At 32.9% G+C, this 19026-nt stretch overlaps 2 protein-coding genes across 2 annotated transcripts in view; both read right to left on the reverse strand.

Moving 5' to 3' along the window:
* The window catches only part of LOC142341539 (FK506-binding protein 2-like), a 390606-nt gene that overhangs the window by 190716 nt on the left and 180864 nt on the right, over positions 1–19026 (reverse strand). The gene's annotated exons all lie outside the window — the stretch shown is intronic.
* On the reverse strand, positions 362–8018 carry LOC142340829 (uncharacterized). The gene is made up of 2 exons (XM_075391566.1): positions 7704–8018; positions 362–635 (listed from the first exon to the last, which is right to left on the reverse strand). The coding sequence occupies exons 1-2, from the start codon at positions 7742–7744 to the stop codon at positions 362–364; spliced, it is 315 nt and encodes a 104-aa protein (XP_075247681.1). The 5' UTR covers positions 7745–8018.

Consider the following 19026-nt stretch of genomic DNA (forward strand, 5'->3'; position numbering starts at 1 on the left):
CAGGTTACAAGTTTATTCCATACAAATGAGATTAAATGTGCGTAAATACATGACAGTCATCTCATATAAAGAAGAGTGCGTGCAGTTTAGTACATCACCACAGGCCTCCAAGCCTTTCTGTAGGAACTTTCCATTGATCACAACACATAACATACTGTTACGTAATAATTATGTAACAACTGATGTATTATGATAAAATAACTGATGTAATCTATCAAATGAGTGACGCAACTTGTGTTTGATTAAACCTGAAAAGGCTGAAATTTTGTACAGAAGTTTTGTATAGCAAACAAACTTTTTTTGCTCAGTAGTCGGCTGAATAGGTTTGTGTGCGGGTGAAATTTCCGACTGGTACTTTTCCTCAGAAATTATGGAGTGCTTTGAATTCGTTCACACTTCCAAACCCACTATCGGCCCAGTATTTTTCAAAGTTTGAGCTTCCAGATACAGAACTCAGAGTTTTTCCTTGAGCAGATGAACCGCAGGTAGATGAACCCAGATTGAGGGAGAGTTGTTGGTCGGTAGATTCCAGAAGTGAGAAACAGCCGGAGCTGCAGCTGGATGAATTATCACTCGGGTGTCGCGCTTTAGCAACACTTCCAACGTCTATGTGCAGAGGTTCAAAATTGATGAATCTAAACAGCAAACGGTGAGAATTTGAATAACGGTTTTTTAATTCGCACCATTAACTGCAACTGTAAATTGCCATGTTTTTAATCATCTCTCGTTGCCATAACAACAGTTGCATAACTTACCTGTGAAATAGCGCACATTTCAGACTACAAAATCTGCTTCGCCATTAGACTACGAGTTTATCACACTCTTTTATTATCACTGTTACCATATAAACAGTTGAGTTTAGCATGTGATAAACTCGCAGTCTAATGAGGGCAACAGTGTGATGAAGTTATACAACTTTTGTAAGAGCAAAAAGAGTTGGTTAAAACATTATTACACGGTTGCTATAGTCCTTTCAAAGTGATTCAACTACTCGATGGCAATAACACCCGTGTGGTAATATTCATTAGTTGTATTTCGTCACTCGAAATGCAAAGAAGTCATAATTTCGATTGGACTACTGATGATGCTTTGATGAGATTTTTTGAATTTGACTTTGAAACAAGAAAGAAGACAAGCATCGGAGGAGCAGAGTCTTAAGCGCCATGTTCGCGGATCATTGAGAAAACCTCATCAAGTATAAGAAACGATAATCTCTGACCGGTATTCTCAGGAAAAATAATCACCTTTTTTTCCTTAAGAATATGAGTCAGAGGTGGTGTAACATTTGTAATTTATTGGGTGTTTTATGCTGATTGAAAACTGTCACCTTTTAGAATGACCGTTCAATAACGGTTACTAACCCTTAACGTTTCAAATTGATCAAAATTTATGAAAATTGTTGTTTATAAATTTACAATCCAGAAAGCTCATTTAGTAAAACTAAATCAAAGAAACGCTGATTTATCCACATATGTGCTCCGTTTCTCGACCCCGTTTTTCTCCAGTGAGATTCATGAGTCGATCGACAACAGCAATTTGGTTCTAAATTGCAAGAAGCAATATATCTATCGATGAAGCGTTCCCTATAAATAAAATCATTTGATATAAGTTAAGGTCGATTTCCTGCGTCTCCAAAGAATTCAAATTGTAGCGTCAAGATAATGTACTAAATTATGTTAACAGTTTTTTACATGAACAAGCTTTTTCGCTACCGATACGACATTCTGGAATCAAGGTTCCCTCGAAGTGAACTATTAAATAGAACTGTTTTTTTTTATGAAAAGCTATGCAAATACGAAGCTGTATTTGGGCCACGACCGCAAACGCTATCCGAAAAAACTGAAATTTTCTAAAACCGTGATTTTTTGTTCCGACCCTACTTGTGGGGGGGGGGTGAGGAACTATATACTCAAATGGGTTTTTTTTGTTCAGACAATTTTGGCCGATCGATATAATCATCGTAGAGAAATGTGAGTGGTATCATTAAAAATCTAGTCCAGCGCAGAATTCGAAATTAAAAAGATTTTACTGAATTTCTTTTTTTTTTCGAGGAGTTATCGAGGATTGAAGTTTTGTGTGAACACAGGATATTTGGCATGACTGTTCACTTTTAGTGTAATTTTTCTCCAAATTAAGATTTTTTCTTTTAAAAAAATTAATTGAATATAACATTTCAGGCCACAAATGAAACAATTTAGAGTTCCACACTTTAACAATAGACGAAAGGCGATAAAAAGAATAGTTCTAGTCTCGTAGGGAAGTTTACTAAAAAATTGAGTTCTATTTCAGAGCTCTTTTTTTTTTTAGAAAACTTTATATTTTTTTTGTTTTCTGGGTCACCTAGCGACTAGTCAATTTTCATATCTAGGTTCCGTTAATGGCAAACCTGATTTACAGTAAAATGAAGCCCAATGAACAAATCTGTTTTCAAGTAATTGCTCTTTTTTTGGCTTCGACTCTAAGTTTGCGTAATTTCAAACGAATTTTGATGTTTTTTTTTGAGGTTTTACTAATTTTTTAGAGTTCTATGCCATTGTCTTGTTGATTAAAAGTGCAATAGGTTTTACAATAAGCAATAAGTGAACCTATCTAGAGCTTCTAATGGACAGATAAAGGCTGTTAGGCCTTTAAGAATAATTTTTCGAGAAATTTTTTTAACATTAACCGATCATTAACTTATTTTGGTGAATTGTAAGTCAGTCTCAGATAGGGCTCCCTTCCTTCCTATTTCAACAAAAATTAATCAGATTAGCAATTTTATCTCTAACTATTTGTTTTATGACATTAATACGCAAGTTTTCACAATTTTAAAAAAATTTTGGTTATTTTCGTTTATTGGTTCCTCTTGAATTCTTATCACATTATCCTGATATTTATATCTCCCATTGGCTTAGAGAAGACGTTCACTGGATGATGGATAAAGTTTTCAGAGAAAAATTTTTGTTTTAAATGGCTTTGACTTTTTATTCTCGCACTTTTCTGCTGATTTTTTGGTTTTTGCCTTTATTTGTCGTTGTTTCTATAGTCATAAGAGTTATTTTGACGTCTTATTGATTAACTATGCATGACACTTTCCCTGTCCTCAGATCCACGCATACGCTGCAATTGAGCGCCTTCAATGACTTTTGTTGAAAGCTATTGATTTTAATGGCTGTTCAGACTTTTAAACATTTTTTAAACTTTTTTTTGAAAGTTAACCGATCTTTAACTTATTTTCGTGAACTGCAAGTCAGTCTCAGTAAAGATAGGACCCGCTTTTTTATAATTCAGCCAAAATCAATCTATTTAGCGGTTTTATTTTCTATCCATTGGTGTTATGACTTCGATGCACGAGTTTCTATACTTTTTTCAGTTTTCGAATATTTTTTTTGTAATTTTGTTTCCTTTTGGAATCTTTACACATTATCCTAATATTGATAGTTGCATTGGCTTAGATATGAATTTCAACGGAGAAGATTTAGGGTATATAGTTCCTCTTGAAATCTTATCCCATTATCCTGAGATTTGTATCTCCGATTGGCTTAGAGAAGACGTTCACTGGATGATGGATAAGGTTTTCAGAGATAAACTTAGGTTTAAATGGTTTCGACACTTTCTTCTCGCACTTTTTTTACCTAATTTTAGGATTTTGCCTGTATTTCTTGCTGTTTTCATTATCTATGACTTATTTTAATGTCATATTGATGACTTAATAATGACAGACATCCTTGTTGTCTCATCGAAGCATAACTTAGCGTATTTTTTAGCTTCCGTTGAAAGCTATTGAATTCAATGGCATTGAAACTACGGGTTTTCTCAAACAATTCGTGGTTTTAATGTATTTGATTATGTTTTGTTGATATTTTGGAGTCAAATTGTTTGAAGAAAAGAATCCAATTGCATTTAAAAAATGGTTTGAAAGTGGAAAAGTTCCTACCGAAGAAATCAGTTTTTAAATGCTTCGACACTTTTCTCGCTCAATTTTTTTGAATTAGCGGTTTTCCGTTTAGGTAGGCGTAAAATGCTGACTGTTCTCAAAAGTTTGTAATTGCGTATTCAAGGATTGATGTTAGCCGAGAAAGTAATTTTATAGCGAATAGTCTCAAAGTTTATGGTAATATACATTTTCAATGATTTTTTAAATTTTTCAGTTTTGGTTGTTCTTATTTTGTCAACTTGTAGCTTATTTTCATATTTGAGAGGTCTAATTGTTTTTTTTATATTCCAAAAATATAAATGTCAATTGATATCATGTCGTAACTGATGTTTTTTTTGTGGACAATATGCGTTTAAATAAAAGTTTTAGTTGTGTACCTGTGGTTCTTTTTCTCTTCTTCTAGCGCATTCCCGTAATAACAGATCTCAATGATTTTCAAATGTGGCACAAATGCTTTTATTTATTCTTTCAGTATAATATTAGTTGCATTCGTATGAATGAAAATGGAAGGAAGGATAAATAGTATTCAGATAATAGCTAATGATTTTAATGGCTTCACTAATTTGTGTTTTTGTAATTTTGTAATTTTTCGTTCGCAATTTTTGAGATTTTTTGCATCTTTAGTTCGTTCCTATGGCTGAACAAAGACAGGTGCTATTGGCTTCATTGTGACTTTTTGTAAATTTATCAAGAATTATTTCGTTAAAAGCTAATTATTTTTGAGATTTATTTGGTTTTAAAAATGTTGATTTTGAGTTTTGCCTCATTATCTCTTCTTTTGTCGACTTTTTACCTGGTCTCTTTAATCTGATGTTTAGTTAAGAAAAACAATTTTGTGTAGTAAGGATTTTGTCTGTTAGTAATTTGACGTTGTTACTAGGTGCCTTTAAATCGAGAGACTGAGTTTTTGCCCTGAAATTTTGTTTTTGTTGCTTTTTGTTGTTGTTGTTTTTCTGGTAGACTTTTTAGTGGCAGATATTGTTGTAATGAAGCATGGCATTATTTAATTCAATTATCATCTTGGTTGTATAACGATTTTATAAAACTCAAATATCTATTTTTGATTATGTCAAAAATGTAAGTCAGAAGACAGTTAAGTCAAAAATGTAGATGAGCGCGGGTCGGAATGTCATGTGCGAACGCACATTAACAAGCCTCCTTGTTTTGTTAAGTTTGCCACTGAAACGTAAAAGTCGCCTGAAAGCACCGCCCAATGTTCATTAAAAGATCTTGTGAAAGCTTCTCTGTGCTCAGGAATTTTTTCGAGTCGGCAGAATTTCTATTTCTAACTGTTTTGAGCAATCATAAGCTTAAGTTCTCCTTTACTGAAATTTCGATAAAAGATGGTCGATATCTTTTGCGGCAGTTATGTTTAGTGGGACAACTGTGTTAACTTTCATGAATCTGACTGAGACAATTTGTTCAAAATTTGTATTCATCAAAATGGAAAACAAGTCAATGATGAAGATGTCTTTGATTGAAGTCACCAAAATACGGAAACCATTTCGATGGATTACTAAATAGAGGAAATTAACTTCAGTGACAAAATATTCAGAAAAAAATTAAGTTAAGTTTATCCAGAAAAACTGAAGAACAGTTTTAAATTGTGCAATGATTTATTTTCAATCTAAAATATATACGGCATGGAAGTACTTTAACTACTCTAACACGATTTGTGGTAATAACTACAAATTTGCTGTTCACTTGCTGTTATCAGTTTGCAACCTTTCTTTTTAGATTTTCATCAAGTAGGGCCAATTAGAAGTTGTTTTCTTCTAGAACTCGTGCCAATTTCCTCGTTTACCAGTTTTTCAGACCATTAGTGGGATCAGTGCAGCCTTTTTGTTGAAGACATAAAATTTTTGAAACTTTAAATTGGCAAAAATTTTGCAAGACTTACTTGACTGAATTAAAAGTTGGTATCACAAAAAGCTTTTAACTTTCCGCAGAAAAGTTTGACTTCTAGAATGCTAGAAAAATTTAAAAAGGTAAAACTCGAGCGCAATTGAGAACAGTTTCCATAAAAATTTAAGAGTATTTATCTACATCTCAGAATTCGATGAAAAATCTATCCCAATCACTTCTTTTTGGAAGTCTTTGAGTCATTGAGATAATAGAGCGTATTGAAAATTGTAATTTAACAAAAGATTTTTGCAGAACTGCAATCCAGAAAAGTTTTAATCTATTAATTTCAAAAACATCCCAAGCGTGAAAAATAGTTACGTACGTTTAAACATAGTACTGAGAAAAACGGTTAAATTCGATTTTCAGAGCCATAAAAAACCTAAATAATGCTTAATTTCTTTTACCTGACTACTTTCTTCACTAACTACAAAAACAGCCAGATGCATTAAAAGTTTTCTTCTTGATGATGATGACCAAATTCAGAGCAGGAATTTTTTCTGTCTTCCTTTCATTAAAATAGAATTCGAGTTTCATGCCTACATCAGCGTGTTTGGTATTGCGCATGAATAAAAACAAATTGTAACAAGGTTTTTAAATGAAGCAAAATCCATTTTCCAAAAGTACCAAAAGTAGCATCCCAACTTCCAGCCGTTGAATCGTTAGCGTAAAGTTTTGCCGGCTGAAACTTGATTTATTGGTTAATGTCAACTGATTTTTGAGAGCTTTTGCCAATGGTATGTAGACCCATCTTCGACAAAAAAATCTGCGTGTATTGCAGATATCAAATTACCAAAAATTTCTATAACAAACTCCAAGTTTCAGAGCAATTTGATTCTGGATTCAAGTTAACTCCAGAACGTTGTGGATTCGAAAAATTGTCAGCCGTTTTTTGGAATGTTTGTTCGATTTCATCTGGATACGTTACGTGGGAAGCTATTTTTAGCCCATTTTCTCAAAGTTTTGATTTCACAGGGATTATCCCCAGTGCCAAAATTTTTTGTTCTCTTTACTTTTATCGTTTGTAGGCTCAATTTGTATTGTTTTTATTTTATATATTAGTTGTCAAAAGTGAAAATGAAGTTCCCAGGTTAACTCTTTGCTCCAATGATATCCACTTAGATCCAAAGTGCTCACTTTTTAATTCTTGCAATAGGTTTTGGAAGATTTTTTTTTATATAACTTGATATTACGCATCAAACGTATTTCAAGATCTTGTCTCCGTAGAAACTTAGTAGTTTGGTCATTGTTTTCTAAAATTATCCGTAGTAGAAATGTTTTGTACTTTTCAATTAATTAATTCTGCTTGTCGGTTAATAATAGTTAATTCAATCCATGCGTCTTTAAAAATTGTAAACTTTTCTTTCATTATAAATATTCTATTTCAAGCTAAGTTTAGATAAACATGTTTTTAGGAAGAAATGGATATCTCGTATCTGAACTAATTTTTTGCCTTTTAAAAATTTTGCCAAGGTTGGAAAAATTTTTTATGAAACTGTTTTCTTGATTTAGCGCTTTATTTGCACACAAAAACACATTGGATGGAACTCAAAAAGTTAAGTTTTATCCGTTTAAACAAAATTATTGATATCTGTGAAATCTTGTGCTTTTTTGAAAATGGTAATCAAAAGTAGGCAATTTCAACCATAGGCGAGCTGGATTTCACATATTTTTTTTAACTTCCTGTCTTTGATTACATACATTCAGTCATGAAATGTATATGGTTGAATTCGGAACACGATGAAAAAATTTGCAGTACCTAGAATAGTCTTCTGTATAATGTCTTTCAATTCCCATCTAGCCAATTACAAAACTTAAATTTTTACACTTCAGGGAAAATGATATTTTCAGCTAAAAATAATATGCAGAAAAGGGGGAATCTTACGTGTTTGCGTTGTTAGAAGAGCTGTCAAAAAGAGCAGGCATTCCGGGTGGTCAGATCATAAGAATAGTAGAACAACACCTTTCGGTTAAGCGTTGACAGATTCACAACAAAATGTCGAAAGACAACAGGGCCACAATTTCTATAAAAATTTCCGGTCAGTTTTGTAAAAGGGACTTTGAGTGTTTTAAATCTGAAATCCTCTAGATTTCGCAGTATCAAATTGACCCAAGTAAGCTAGTTTGGGTGTTATTGCTTTATGAAGGCTGAATTGTATTATTTAATAAGTATCCGATGGTTGAAAGAACACGCCTTTTGATCAACACTGACCCCAATTCTGATAAATGAATAGATAAATAAAGAAGCGATAAAACATATACTTTGTGCAGATACTTTTGGTCAAATCATCATAATGTTGAATCAGATCCGAAGTATACTCGAAGAAAAAGTACGTCTTGCGAAGCAGAAATTGACAATTGGATTCTCATTAAGCAGAATTTATGTAGACTCTCGTCAAACCAGTTCAAAGAAGAGGCATGAATAGACCTTTAACAGACCTAAAAAAAATTCAATTTCAGTTAAATCTATAAGTGTATCTTAAACCCAGATTGAGTTTATAAGTATATCTTAAGCCTAGGTCAAAATGAGCTCTGGTCAGACTGTTCCGACCAAAATGACCTCTGATGAAACCCTCTCAGAGAGAACCGACCTCTGATCAAATCCTAATCAGATCATTGTCTAGAATTTGATACCCTCAAACCCATTTCTTGGCTAGACTTGGGTCTGATCAGATGGAGGATCCCAAGCGTGACCACATCCATTTCCATATGAGACCTCCACCTAGGTCAGACTGCTAAGATCATTTATATATATATATATATATATATATATATATATATATATATATATATATCCCTTTTACCATAATATTGAAACTGATATTTCGGCTGACTTAGGATTCTTCTAATTAATACAGGTAGCAGCAGTATCGCATGATTTGACAAATTATTGGCTTGACCTGGTATTTAAGAGCATTGCACTCTATAACTTATAACTCATACAAACTTGCTTCTAGGGAAATTCCCCACATGGTGTTTGACACTGTGAACAAATTTAGCTCCGCCCCTTGTCCCCCTTGATGACGCAATCAAGTGATTTAGATAAAAAGACATTTAATTTCACAAACTAAATAAGATTCCAATCCACTAACATAAAATCCACGAAGAGAATGCTGCTTATCCTTGACATCGTTTTATTTAATCAGATTCATGAAATTCAAGACCGCAATTGGATTTTTTCAACATCCCCCCTTGGCACCTAGGGGGGCCCTGGTACCTATTAGAGAATTGCACCCTTTCTGTGCTATACTTCACCATAATGTTACTTGGTCTACAATTTAGATAGCCGACTATCAGCTGGAGCGCAATTGCGGACCGCTGTTCACGGTCATGTCTCTCATGCGCTGTGGGATGTAATCCTGAAATAGCGAATCGACTGGGATGGCGCCCAACGATCCACCAGTCGGAAAATTCTTTTCGCTTTGTCCTCCAATTCGGCTAATTGCCATAACATGACTATTCAAGAACTCTAGACCGGCTTGATTACGTTTCTAAATTTGTTCGGTGCTAATTTGTTGTTTTTCTTGACAGTGGATATTTTTGATGCAAATGGGTGCTAATTTTTTTCTGGCAATAAAAGATATGAAGGTAAAGAATCAAATTATATTTTAACAGATAAATACATTATGAGAACATTTTCCGCCCGCATCTGCGTAATTGTAACCTCTGATGTGCTCACTATTTAAAAACTGATATTATCTTATGGTTTTCCAAGTTTGAGAAGAAAAAGCTACAATTTCTGAAACATCGTCAAATTTTCTTGTTCTCCTCTCTTTTTCTTCTCTGTTAAACCAAAAGTAAGCTCTTTTCTTATCCTTTCTAAACAATCATGGAATCTGCAATGCAGATAGCAGAAATGGTTTTAACCGTTTCTGCGGTAAAATATTGTAACCAAAACAAAAATTGCTCATAAGTTTTCTCATTGTATATCCTCCTCATTTTGAAAATAAATAAAATTAAGTATCAGAGGAAAAAATAGCTACAGATTTGTCACAACATACAATTTATCTCACTGCAGAAATACCCAAGGTCAAAAAAAAGAAAAACTGAAAATTTTAAGCTAACTTTTTTGCATTTTCCGTTTCAGTTTGGCAGTAATGCCGAGAGCTTGGAAGTCATCAGAATTTTTAATTTACTTTTTTAGAGCTTGAACTAGTCAGAATAGAAAATTATTTATAGTGTACGAACATTTTTGCGGGGAATTCTGGGTTCAGTCAGTTATATATCTTTGTTACTTGTTCTACAGATCTTTGGTAGGAAAAATTTAAAGGATTTAGTACAAACTGACACTTACATTTGCAAGGCAAGTATAAAACAAAAGATTCCTCTTGCCGCCATCATAAAAGCAATGGCTATGTTGCATTCAGAGTCGTCGTTCATGAGTTTGATTCTTGATTTCAATTTTATTCTGTTTCCAGTTCTGACAGAGATACGACTAATTAGATCATGTTTTTTGATTGAACCTAATTGCAGAAAAAAAGAAAACTATATCACAATTTAAATTTCCCCAAATATAGCTTTTCGTTATTGAAAAATTTGTAGCTAATTGTTTATTGCAAACAAAAGTTCTGTTTTACAGCATCAATTACCATATTTTGTGAAATCAGTGTTGTGATCAAAGAGCGAAAACATTTGTGTAAACTGATAAAAATGGTGCAAACATGTTTTTCAGTAAAAGTGTTGTTCAGTAAAGTTAACTTGCCGCCTAAAAAACTGTCTTTTCTGTTTTGAACGTTTTTTCTTTCAGTCTTAAACCGTGAACGCCCAAAAGTCTGGCGACCGCACGAAAGTCTGGACATAGGCACCTTGCATCAGGGACGCTCTGGACATAGGTACTTTCCTTCTGTTCTGGGACGGTCTGGACATACTTGCTTCCGTCTGGCACTCAGCCTGGGTTGTTATCAATCAATGAACCCAAGTTAACAGCGCAAAGCAAATTTACGTAGAACATAGAGGAAGATGTTAATTACATCGTAAAACAAAGTATAGAATACCACGCTGCCAAATTCAATTGCGAAAAATGGGCGAAAATTTAATGTGATTCTGTTTTTTTTTTCAAAAAAATATGACAACATTATTCCGGTATGGAACGCCTAGCAGACTGAATTTTTTGTTTTCTCAAAATGTTTTCTCTGAATAATAAAATTGGATGACATAAATTGGAGCCAGGTCGTGGATCCATTCCACACAAGCATGGATATGTTTGAGCTTTAGAGAAAATTTCTGCAGAAACAATCAGATCACAGCAAAAATGGAAGTATCAGGACGTAATTCAATATCTAATTTTGCGCTCAGAAATTATTGTTCCAACATTTTTTTTTAAAAATGGGGAATATGGATGCGATGCTGGCTTTTATTCTTCAGTCAAATTTTCACTTCTGTTTACGCATCGTAGAGAAAAACGAAAGACACCATTTTGTAGCCCTCGTGATCTAGTTTTCATTTTAATGAAAAAAAATTGAGAAAAGAGGGAAATCCATAATCTTCGAAGGAAAAATTGAGAAGGAAAAAACGCTCGCTCAGGAGCAAGGCGCATTGGGGGGGGGGGAATCGCATTGAAATTGAAGATAGAAGCAAGGAAAAATATTGTAGTAAATTTAGTTATGTTAATTGGAGATTTTTCAATAATTCTTTGCCTTTTCAAGCCTAAAAATTAAAAAATTAAACTATGCGACCGAAAAAGATGAATAATTTCGATTTTCTTCAAAATTTGTTTAAGAAACTTATTATCCGTCTTTCTATTTGTTGAAAACTATTGTACGGAGCATTTTCTTCGAAAAGATATTTGGGAATTTGAAGACTTCAGGAAGTTTAAAGTTCTCAAAATAGAAAAAAAAACAATTTTGAAAAGGTAAAACTAAAGGCAGAGAAAAGTATTCTGTTCAAAGTTCAAGATTTTTTTTCGCAAAAAATTTTTTTATAAACAGAGCTATTCATTTGGGTATTTTCAAAAACTTGGACACCCAAAAAAACCTGTATCATGTTATTGAAAAATTAAAAAAAATTGATCTTTTTTGTTTGTATTGTTTATAATGTCAGTGCAGATAATTCGAACAAATCTTCTCTAGTACAATAAAACACAGAGAAAATTGAAAGTTGGAGGGTATATGGATTGTCAGGTTGAAAAACATAACAGAATTTTAGAATTTTTGAAACGAGAAAGTTGATTTTCAGTTCTCGGTGTTTTTAAATTAATATTCGAATCGATTTTTTCCAACTTTCGGGCATTTCAGTATATTGAAAAAATAAATTCTTTGATTGCGAGTCTCCTCGTATAAAGAATAAACATTTTCTTTTGAAAGGAAAAATCGAGAAGGAAAAAAACGCTCGCTCAGGGGCAAGGCGCATTGGGATGGACAAGTCGCATTAGAAGTTAAGACAGAGGCAAGCAAAAATATTGTAGTGAAATTAGTTGGTTTAAATTGAGATTTTTCAATAATTCTTTGCCGTTTCAAGCCTAAAAATTAGAAATTTAAACTATGCGACCGAAAAAGATGAGTAGTTTCGATTTTCTCCAAACTTTGTTTAAGAAACCTATATTCCGTCTTTCTATTTGTTGAAAACTATTGTACGGAGCATTTTCTTTGAAAAGATGTTTGGGAATTTGAAGACTTCAGGAAGTTTAGAGTTCTCAAAATAGAAAAAAAACAGTTTTGAAAAGGTAAAACTAAAGGCAGAGAAAAGTATACTGTTCAAAGTTCAAGATTTTTTTTGCAAAAATTTTTTTTATAAACAGCTATTCATTTGGGTCTTTTTAAAATCTTGGACACCCAAAAAAACCTGTATTTTGTTATTGAAAAATTAAAAAAAATTTATCTTATTTTTTTTATTTTGTTTATAATATCAGTGCAGATATTTCGAACTAATCTTCTCTAGTATAATAAACCACAGAGAAAATTGAATGTTGGAGGGTATATGGATTGTCAGGTTGAAAAACATAACACAATTATAAAAATGTTTTGAAACGGGAAAGTTGATTTTCAGTTCTTGGTGTTTTTAAATTAATATTCGAATTGATTTTTTCCAACTTTCGGGCGTTTCAGTATATTGAAAAAATAAAATCTTTGATTGCGAGTCTCCTCGTATAAAGAACAAACATTTTCTTTTGAAAGGAAAAATTGAGAAGGAAAAAAACGCTCGCTCAGGGGCAAGGCGCATTGGGGGGACAAATCGCATTAAAATTGAAGACAGAAGCAAGCAAAAATATTGTAGTAAAGTTAGTTAGGTTAAATGGAGATTTTTCAATAATTATTTGCTGTTTCAAGCCTAGAAAATTTAACTATGCGACCGAAAAAGATGAGTAGTTTCGATTTTCTCCAAACTTTGTTTAAGAAACCTATATTCCGTCTTTCTATGTGTTGAAAACTATTGTACGGAGAATTTTCTTTAAAAAGATGTTTGGGAATTTCAAGACTTCAGGAAGTTTAGAGTTCTCAAAATAGAAAAAAAACAATTTTGAAAAGGTAAAACTAAAGGCAGAGAAAAGTATTCTGTTTAAAGTTCGAGATTTTTTTCGCAAAAAGTTTTTTTTATAAACAGAGCTATTCATTTGGGTGTTTTTAAAAACTTGGACACCCAAAAAAACCTGTATTATGTTATTGAAAAATTAAAAAAAATTGTCATTTTTGTTTGTATTGTTTATAATGTCAGTGCACACATTTCGAACTTATATTCTCTAGTATAATAAAACACAGATAAAATTGAAATTTGGAGGGTATATGGATTGTCAGATTGAAAAAGATAACAGAGTAATACAATTTTTTTGAAATGGGAAAGTTGATTTTCAGTTCTCTGTGTTTTCAAATTAATATTCGAATTGATATTTTCCAACTTTCGGGAGATTCAGTATATTGAAAAAGATAAATTCGTTGATTGCTATCTCCTCGTATAAAAAACAAACATTTTCTTTTGAAAGGAAAACAAGAAGTTTCCTTTTTTTCAGTTCTCACAAAATAACAAATTTTGTATTTTTTTAAAAATACTCTTAACTAAAAGATGGAAATGGTTTAAACATCAAAATTTCTGATAGCCAATGTTCCCAAAAATTACAAATAAAGTAGTTTTACGAATAGCTTTCAACGGTACTTTACATGTTAGAAACAACTAGAACGAATTCGAACTAATCTTCTCTAGTGTAATAAAACACAGAGAAAATTGAACGTTAGAGGGTATATGGATTGTCAGGTTGAAAAACATAACACAATTTTACAGTTTTTTGAAATAAGAAAGTTGATTTTCAGTTCTGTGTGTCTATTAATTAAAATTCGAATTGATTTTTTCCAACTTTCGGGAGTTTCAGTATATTGAAAAAATAAATTCTTTGATTGCTAGTCTCTTCGTATAAAAAACAAATTTTTTCTTATGAAAGGAAAACAAGAAATTTCTTTTTTTTCAGTTCTCACAAAAAATTTTAAATGTCCTATTTGTTTAAAAATACTCTTACCTAAAAGAGGGAAAAGGTTTGAACATTAAAATTACTGATAGCCAATGTTCCCCAAACTTACAAAAGAAGAAGTTTTACGAACAGCTTTCAACGGTCCTTTGCATGTTAAAAACAATTAGAAGCATAGAACAAAAAACTTTCAGAGGTATTAAAAACTTAGAAAACTATTGAAAGTGGAAATTTTTGCCAAACACCGCTGTTTTAAAATTAATTGGAACTGAAATTTTTTTTTTATATGTAGCTTTCGTTACGTGTGCCTATTTTTTCTAAAATAAAACGAATAGGGTGGATTAAGCTCATGAAAAATCAAAAATGACAAAGTATTCATATGTAATTCAGAAAGTTCATTTTCGATTTTAGTTTCAATTTTACTGTTACGGGTACAAATGCCCAAGGAGTCCACATCTAGGTCTTCAAAAAAATTAATTTTGAAGAAAAATGTGTAAATATCAGATGCCAAAAAGAACACTTTAAATTTCTTTTCTTTTGGTGGCGAGGTGGGAGAAAGAGATGGTTAGTGTGAGAAAGATATTTCAATCAAATTACAGATATAAAAAAGCAGTGTGAAAAAACTGTCAGAAAGAAAAAAAATTGGAAAAACTAATTGTTTGCTACAAAATGCTGCTTCACATGTGCCCGATACCGAAACTCTGTATATTTAAATATCGCTGTTGATAACGCTTCTGTGAGATTTTGAATCTTCAAATCCAAATAGATTTTCCCAAAAACTTCAATTCTGTTTAACTTTTTTAAATTCATAAAAACCGTGAGTCACACAAATTGCTGTATTTTCTTGTGGACTATTTACTGTACTCTGTACGTCTATAATAAAGCTTAGAGATCCACTAGAATCCTTCATCTTTTCCTTACGTTGTAACAATGCATATCAATCGTTTCGGGCCCAGTTCTGTTCAACTGTCCAAATGCGTGAAAAGGATGAAATATGGTATTTCTTAAAATGAATTCGGGCACTGGACGCTTCTGTTTGAGTTGCCCCGAAAGTTACGAATGAAATAGAAAACTATCCACCTCAAAATAGGATGTTCATCACTTCCCAGATCCCACTCAATACTTCTCACGCCATTGACTATCGTAAGTGAGCATTAAAAATGGTCTAATAATTTTGCTTCGAACAATTTTTTGAGCTCGAAGCAAAGCAGAATTTAAAAGAGATCGATGAACAAAACCAAACCTAAGAAATGCCCTCAGAAAATTTTCTTAGGTGTAAAGCAATCCGGCCAATAAAACTAACCATTAAAATTTGTAGGTTTGAGAATTCAGCGTCTGACGACCTTGAGGATGGCTGATTTTGGGGAGATAAAGTTTGAGATCATCGAAGCAAAATGATGACGCGTGATTAACGGAGACGTGGTCCCTAAGTAGAACCTTTCTACGTTCCTATATTGTTATCCATATATGGGGCTGGAGTGACTCGGCGTGTGAGAATGACTCGGCAGTAGTATAAAAAAGTGACTAGAACCTCAACGGGGGGGGGGGGGAGGATGGACAATTACTGCAGCGTGGCAATATACAACGGGGTGGGACATTTTGAAATTTCAAATTGTCCCACCCCATTGTAGATGGCCACCCTGTTGTAATTGTCCGTCCCCCCCCCCTCGTTGAGGTTCCCCGAGCTGATTTTAACTTTGTTCAATTTGTTTACAAGCTTGACTCAGTTTTCGTTATGACTAATTGTTTGCTGCGGCCTCTGTTTGTTTGTTTAGAACAGTGATATAAATTAAGCACTGCTACTGCTAGCATTGCGATTACATGTTTTGTGTATGATAAAAGTATTCAGATCCAGTTTTTCATATTTGAGAATTTACCGCTTATGGGCGTCGACAATTGCAAAATTTTTGAAAAATGGGGTCAAAAAATTTTCTGCGTTTTTTCGGCATTAATCAATGTGAAATTGTGTGAAACATGTTTTTTGAGTAAAAAAAGTTGTCGGAAAAATTTTTTTCAAAAATTGAAATATTTACCCTATAAGGGGATCCGAACTTGTAAGTTTTTGAAAAATGGGGTTGAAAATTTTTTTGCGTTTTTTCGGTTTGAATCAATGTGAAAATGTGTGAAAAAAAGTTTATGACTAAAAAAGTGTTGAAAATCGCGGAATTCTTGAGATTTCTGTATTGAAAATCGCGGAATGAGACATAACGTTTGAATTTAAGATTTCCGTGTTGAAAATCGCGGAATTCTTCAGATTTCCGTATTGAAAAACACGGAATTCCTAATTTAAGATTTCTGTGTTGAAAATCGCGGAATTCTTAGGATTTCCGTGTTTAAAAACACGGAATTCTTCATTTAGGATTTCCGTGTTGAAAATCGCATACATACATACATACATACATACAGAAATACATAAGTACATACATACTTACTTACATACATACAAACATAAACACATATAGACATACATACATAACTACATACATACATACATACATACATACATACATACATACATACATACATACATACATACATACATACTTAAATACATACATACATACATAAATACATACCAACATACATACATACATACATACATACCTATAAACATACTTACATACATATATACATACTTACATACAAACATACATACATACATACATACATACATACATAACTACATACATACATACATACATACATACATACATACATACATACATACATACATACATACATACATACATACATACATATATACATACATACATACATACATACATACATACATACATACCTACATATATACATACTTACATACATATATACATACATTCAAACATACATACATACATACATACATACATACATACATACATACATACATACATACATACATACATACACAATAATAAAAACCCAGAGTTGTACAAGAAAAACAACTTTTCGCCTAAGTATGTACACAATTATGGTCATAATCACATGGCCAAAAATGCATAAGTAAATTGGTGAAAAAAACAGTAAAACAACTAACCTGTTAGTAGATGTATAAAATCATTGATGATATATTAATTGGAGAGTCATCGAATCATGCCCAAACATGTTCAGGTTCAGAACATTTTCCAAACTAAACTGACCAATCACAGTGCTGGATTTATTATTCGAGTTGACAACCAATCAGAATTGAAAGATTTATAAACAAAGATAATAGGAACAAAAGACATCAAGCTCATTCATGAAAAAATTTTATCTCCGAGAGGTAACATAAATTATACAAACATATCATATCGACAGTTATATTTCCTACATGTTTGTTCTTTATTAGATCCAGAAGTTGACGGAGAAAAAGCACTTAAATTTATACCCTATGGTGGTTTCATTAGAATTGATAATTCAAGACTAGATCCTTTACTGAAACGAAGCAAAAAGCTACGACTTCATGCTGCTTTGCGTGACGCCGCCGGATTTATAAAAGATTGCAGAAACGAAGGTCCTGGATATGTTTACGCTTTCCGTTATTCACCAGTAAACAATTGTTATTTTGGACACTTGACAGGAATATTATTCATTCTATCAGTGAAAATTTTTCATTCACATTTGTTTCGTGAATTGGAATGCTAGAAAACTTTGGCAGCAAAACCACAAACTCAATTATCCTCGATCACGAAGGTTTCAAACTCAAGTCACATGGATTCATTATAAAAGAACTCAGTTTGTGTTCGAGTTACAACGATACAATATTTTTCAAACCGCCGCTTAAATTCGTTGATTTTCCTGCACACGATTGACAATTTGTTATTTGGTAGACCAACAATCTACACGGTCTTGATTGGGACCAAGGTGTTATACCTTACTGTGATTTGAAAACAATCTCTCTGAGTTTCAGTTTCTGATTCACCCGGAACAATTTTTTCGCCAAAGGCATTGAAAAGTGTGAGCTCCTCAGTAAGTTTTTACAAAAAACTGTTTATAATCTGGAGGATTTAAATTGTCCGCGAATCTCAGAGATAATATCAGAAGAACAAGTAGCCTCCTGTTATCTTCATTCAAACTTTTGTTCAACAAACGATCAATTATTAAATCACTGCGCGGAACTTAAATTAAGAACATTTTCACAGTGGACACAAAGTGATGCAGAGAAAAGACACGGCCACTTTAACAACCTATCTGTCAGACAACTTGAAGATATTCACTTGCTTGACTCCACTTGACGATCGGCCAATTGTAATATTCAACAGAGTTCAAGATCCCTCTCCAGCAATACAGAATAATTTTTCAAGTGATCAACAAAACCAAGCGAACTATCTCAACAATAAGCCAAACTCAGCACAACAACCTCATTACAATTCGCTTTATAGCGCAGCAGCAAAACGTTATTCTGCAAACATTTCTCTTTCTCTCGTCGAGCTAGACAGCTTTAGGCCTTTCCTGCCCGTGATAGATAATTTCTATAACTTCCAACTGTATGTAAAAAATAAACAGAGAGCTCGAGAACATCGGAATCAGTTCAATTATGGCTATGAACAAAACAAACCAGAAATCTATGCAGTCCCCCAAAGAGCAGCGAATCACACGTTGGAATCAATGGGCGGACAAAAAAAGTTCCTCAATTTAGACTGAAAAAATCACCACCAGAACGTGAGCTATCACTTATTGAGATGCCGAATGAGTTGCGGTTATATGTCTTGGAGCACCCCGAAGTTGAAAAAGTCTTTAATCAACCATCGTTCAAGGAAAAAGACTCATCAACTGTTTGTTATAAACTAAAGATAAAAAGTCATATTAAAGGTTTCAATTTGTTTGAGTTCTGGTA

This window comes from Convolutriloba macropyga, chromosome 6 (genome assembly GCF_964194025.1).
Source record: "Convolutriloba macropyga chromosome 6, txConMacr16.3, whole genome shotgun sequence".
Lineage (NCBI taxonomy): Eukaryota > Metazoa > Xenacoelomorpha > Acoela > Convolutidae > Convolutriloba > Convolutriloba macropyga.

What these genes read in the sequence shown, in the direction of transcription:
- LOC142340829 (XM_075391566.1), bottom strand. Translation starts at nt 7,744, where the DNA reads ATGCCTGCTCTTTTTGACAGCTCTTCTAACAACGCAAACAC. An exon ending in TCTTCTAACAACGCAAACAC is followed by an intron (nt 636 to 7,703) that starts GTAAGATTCCCC and finishes TTTGCTGTTTAG; the next exon opens with ATTCATCAATTTTGAACCTC.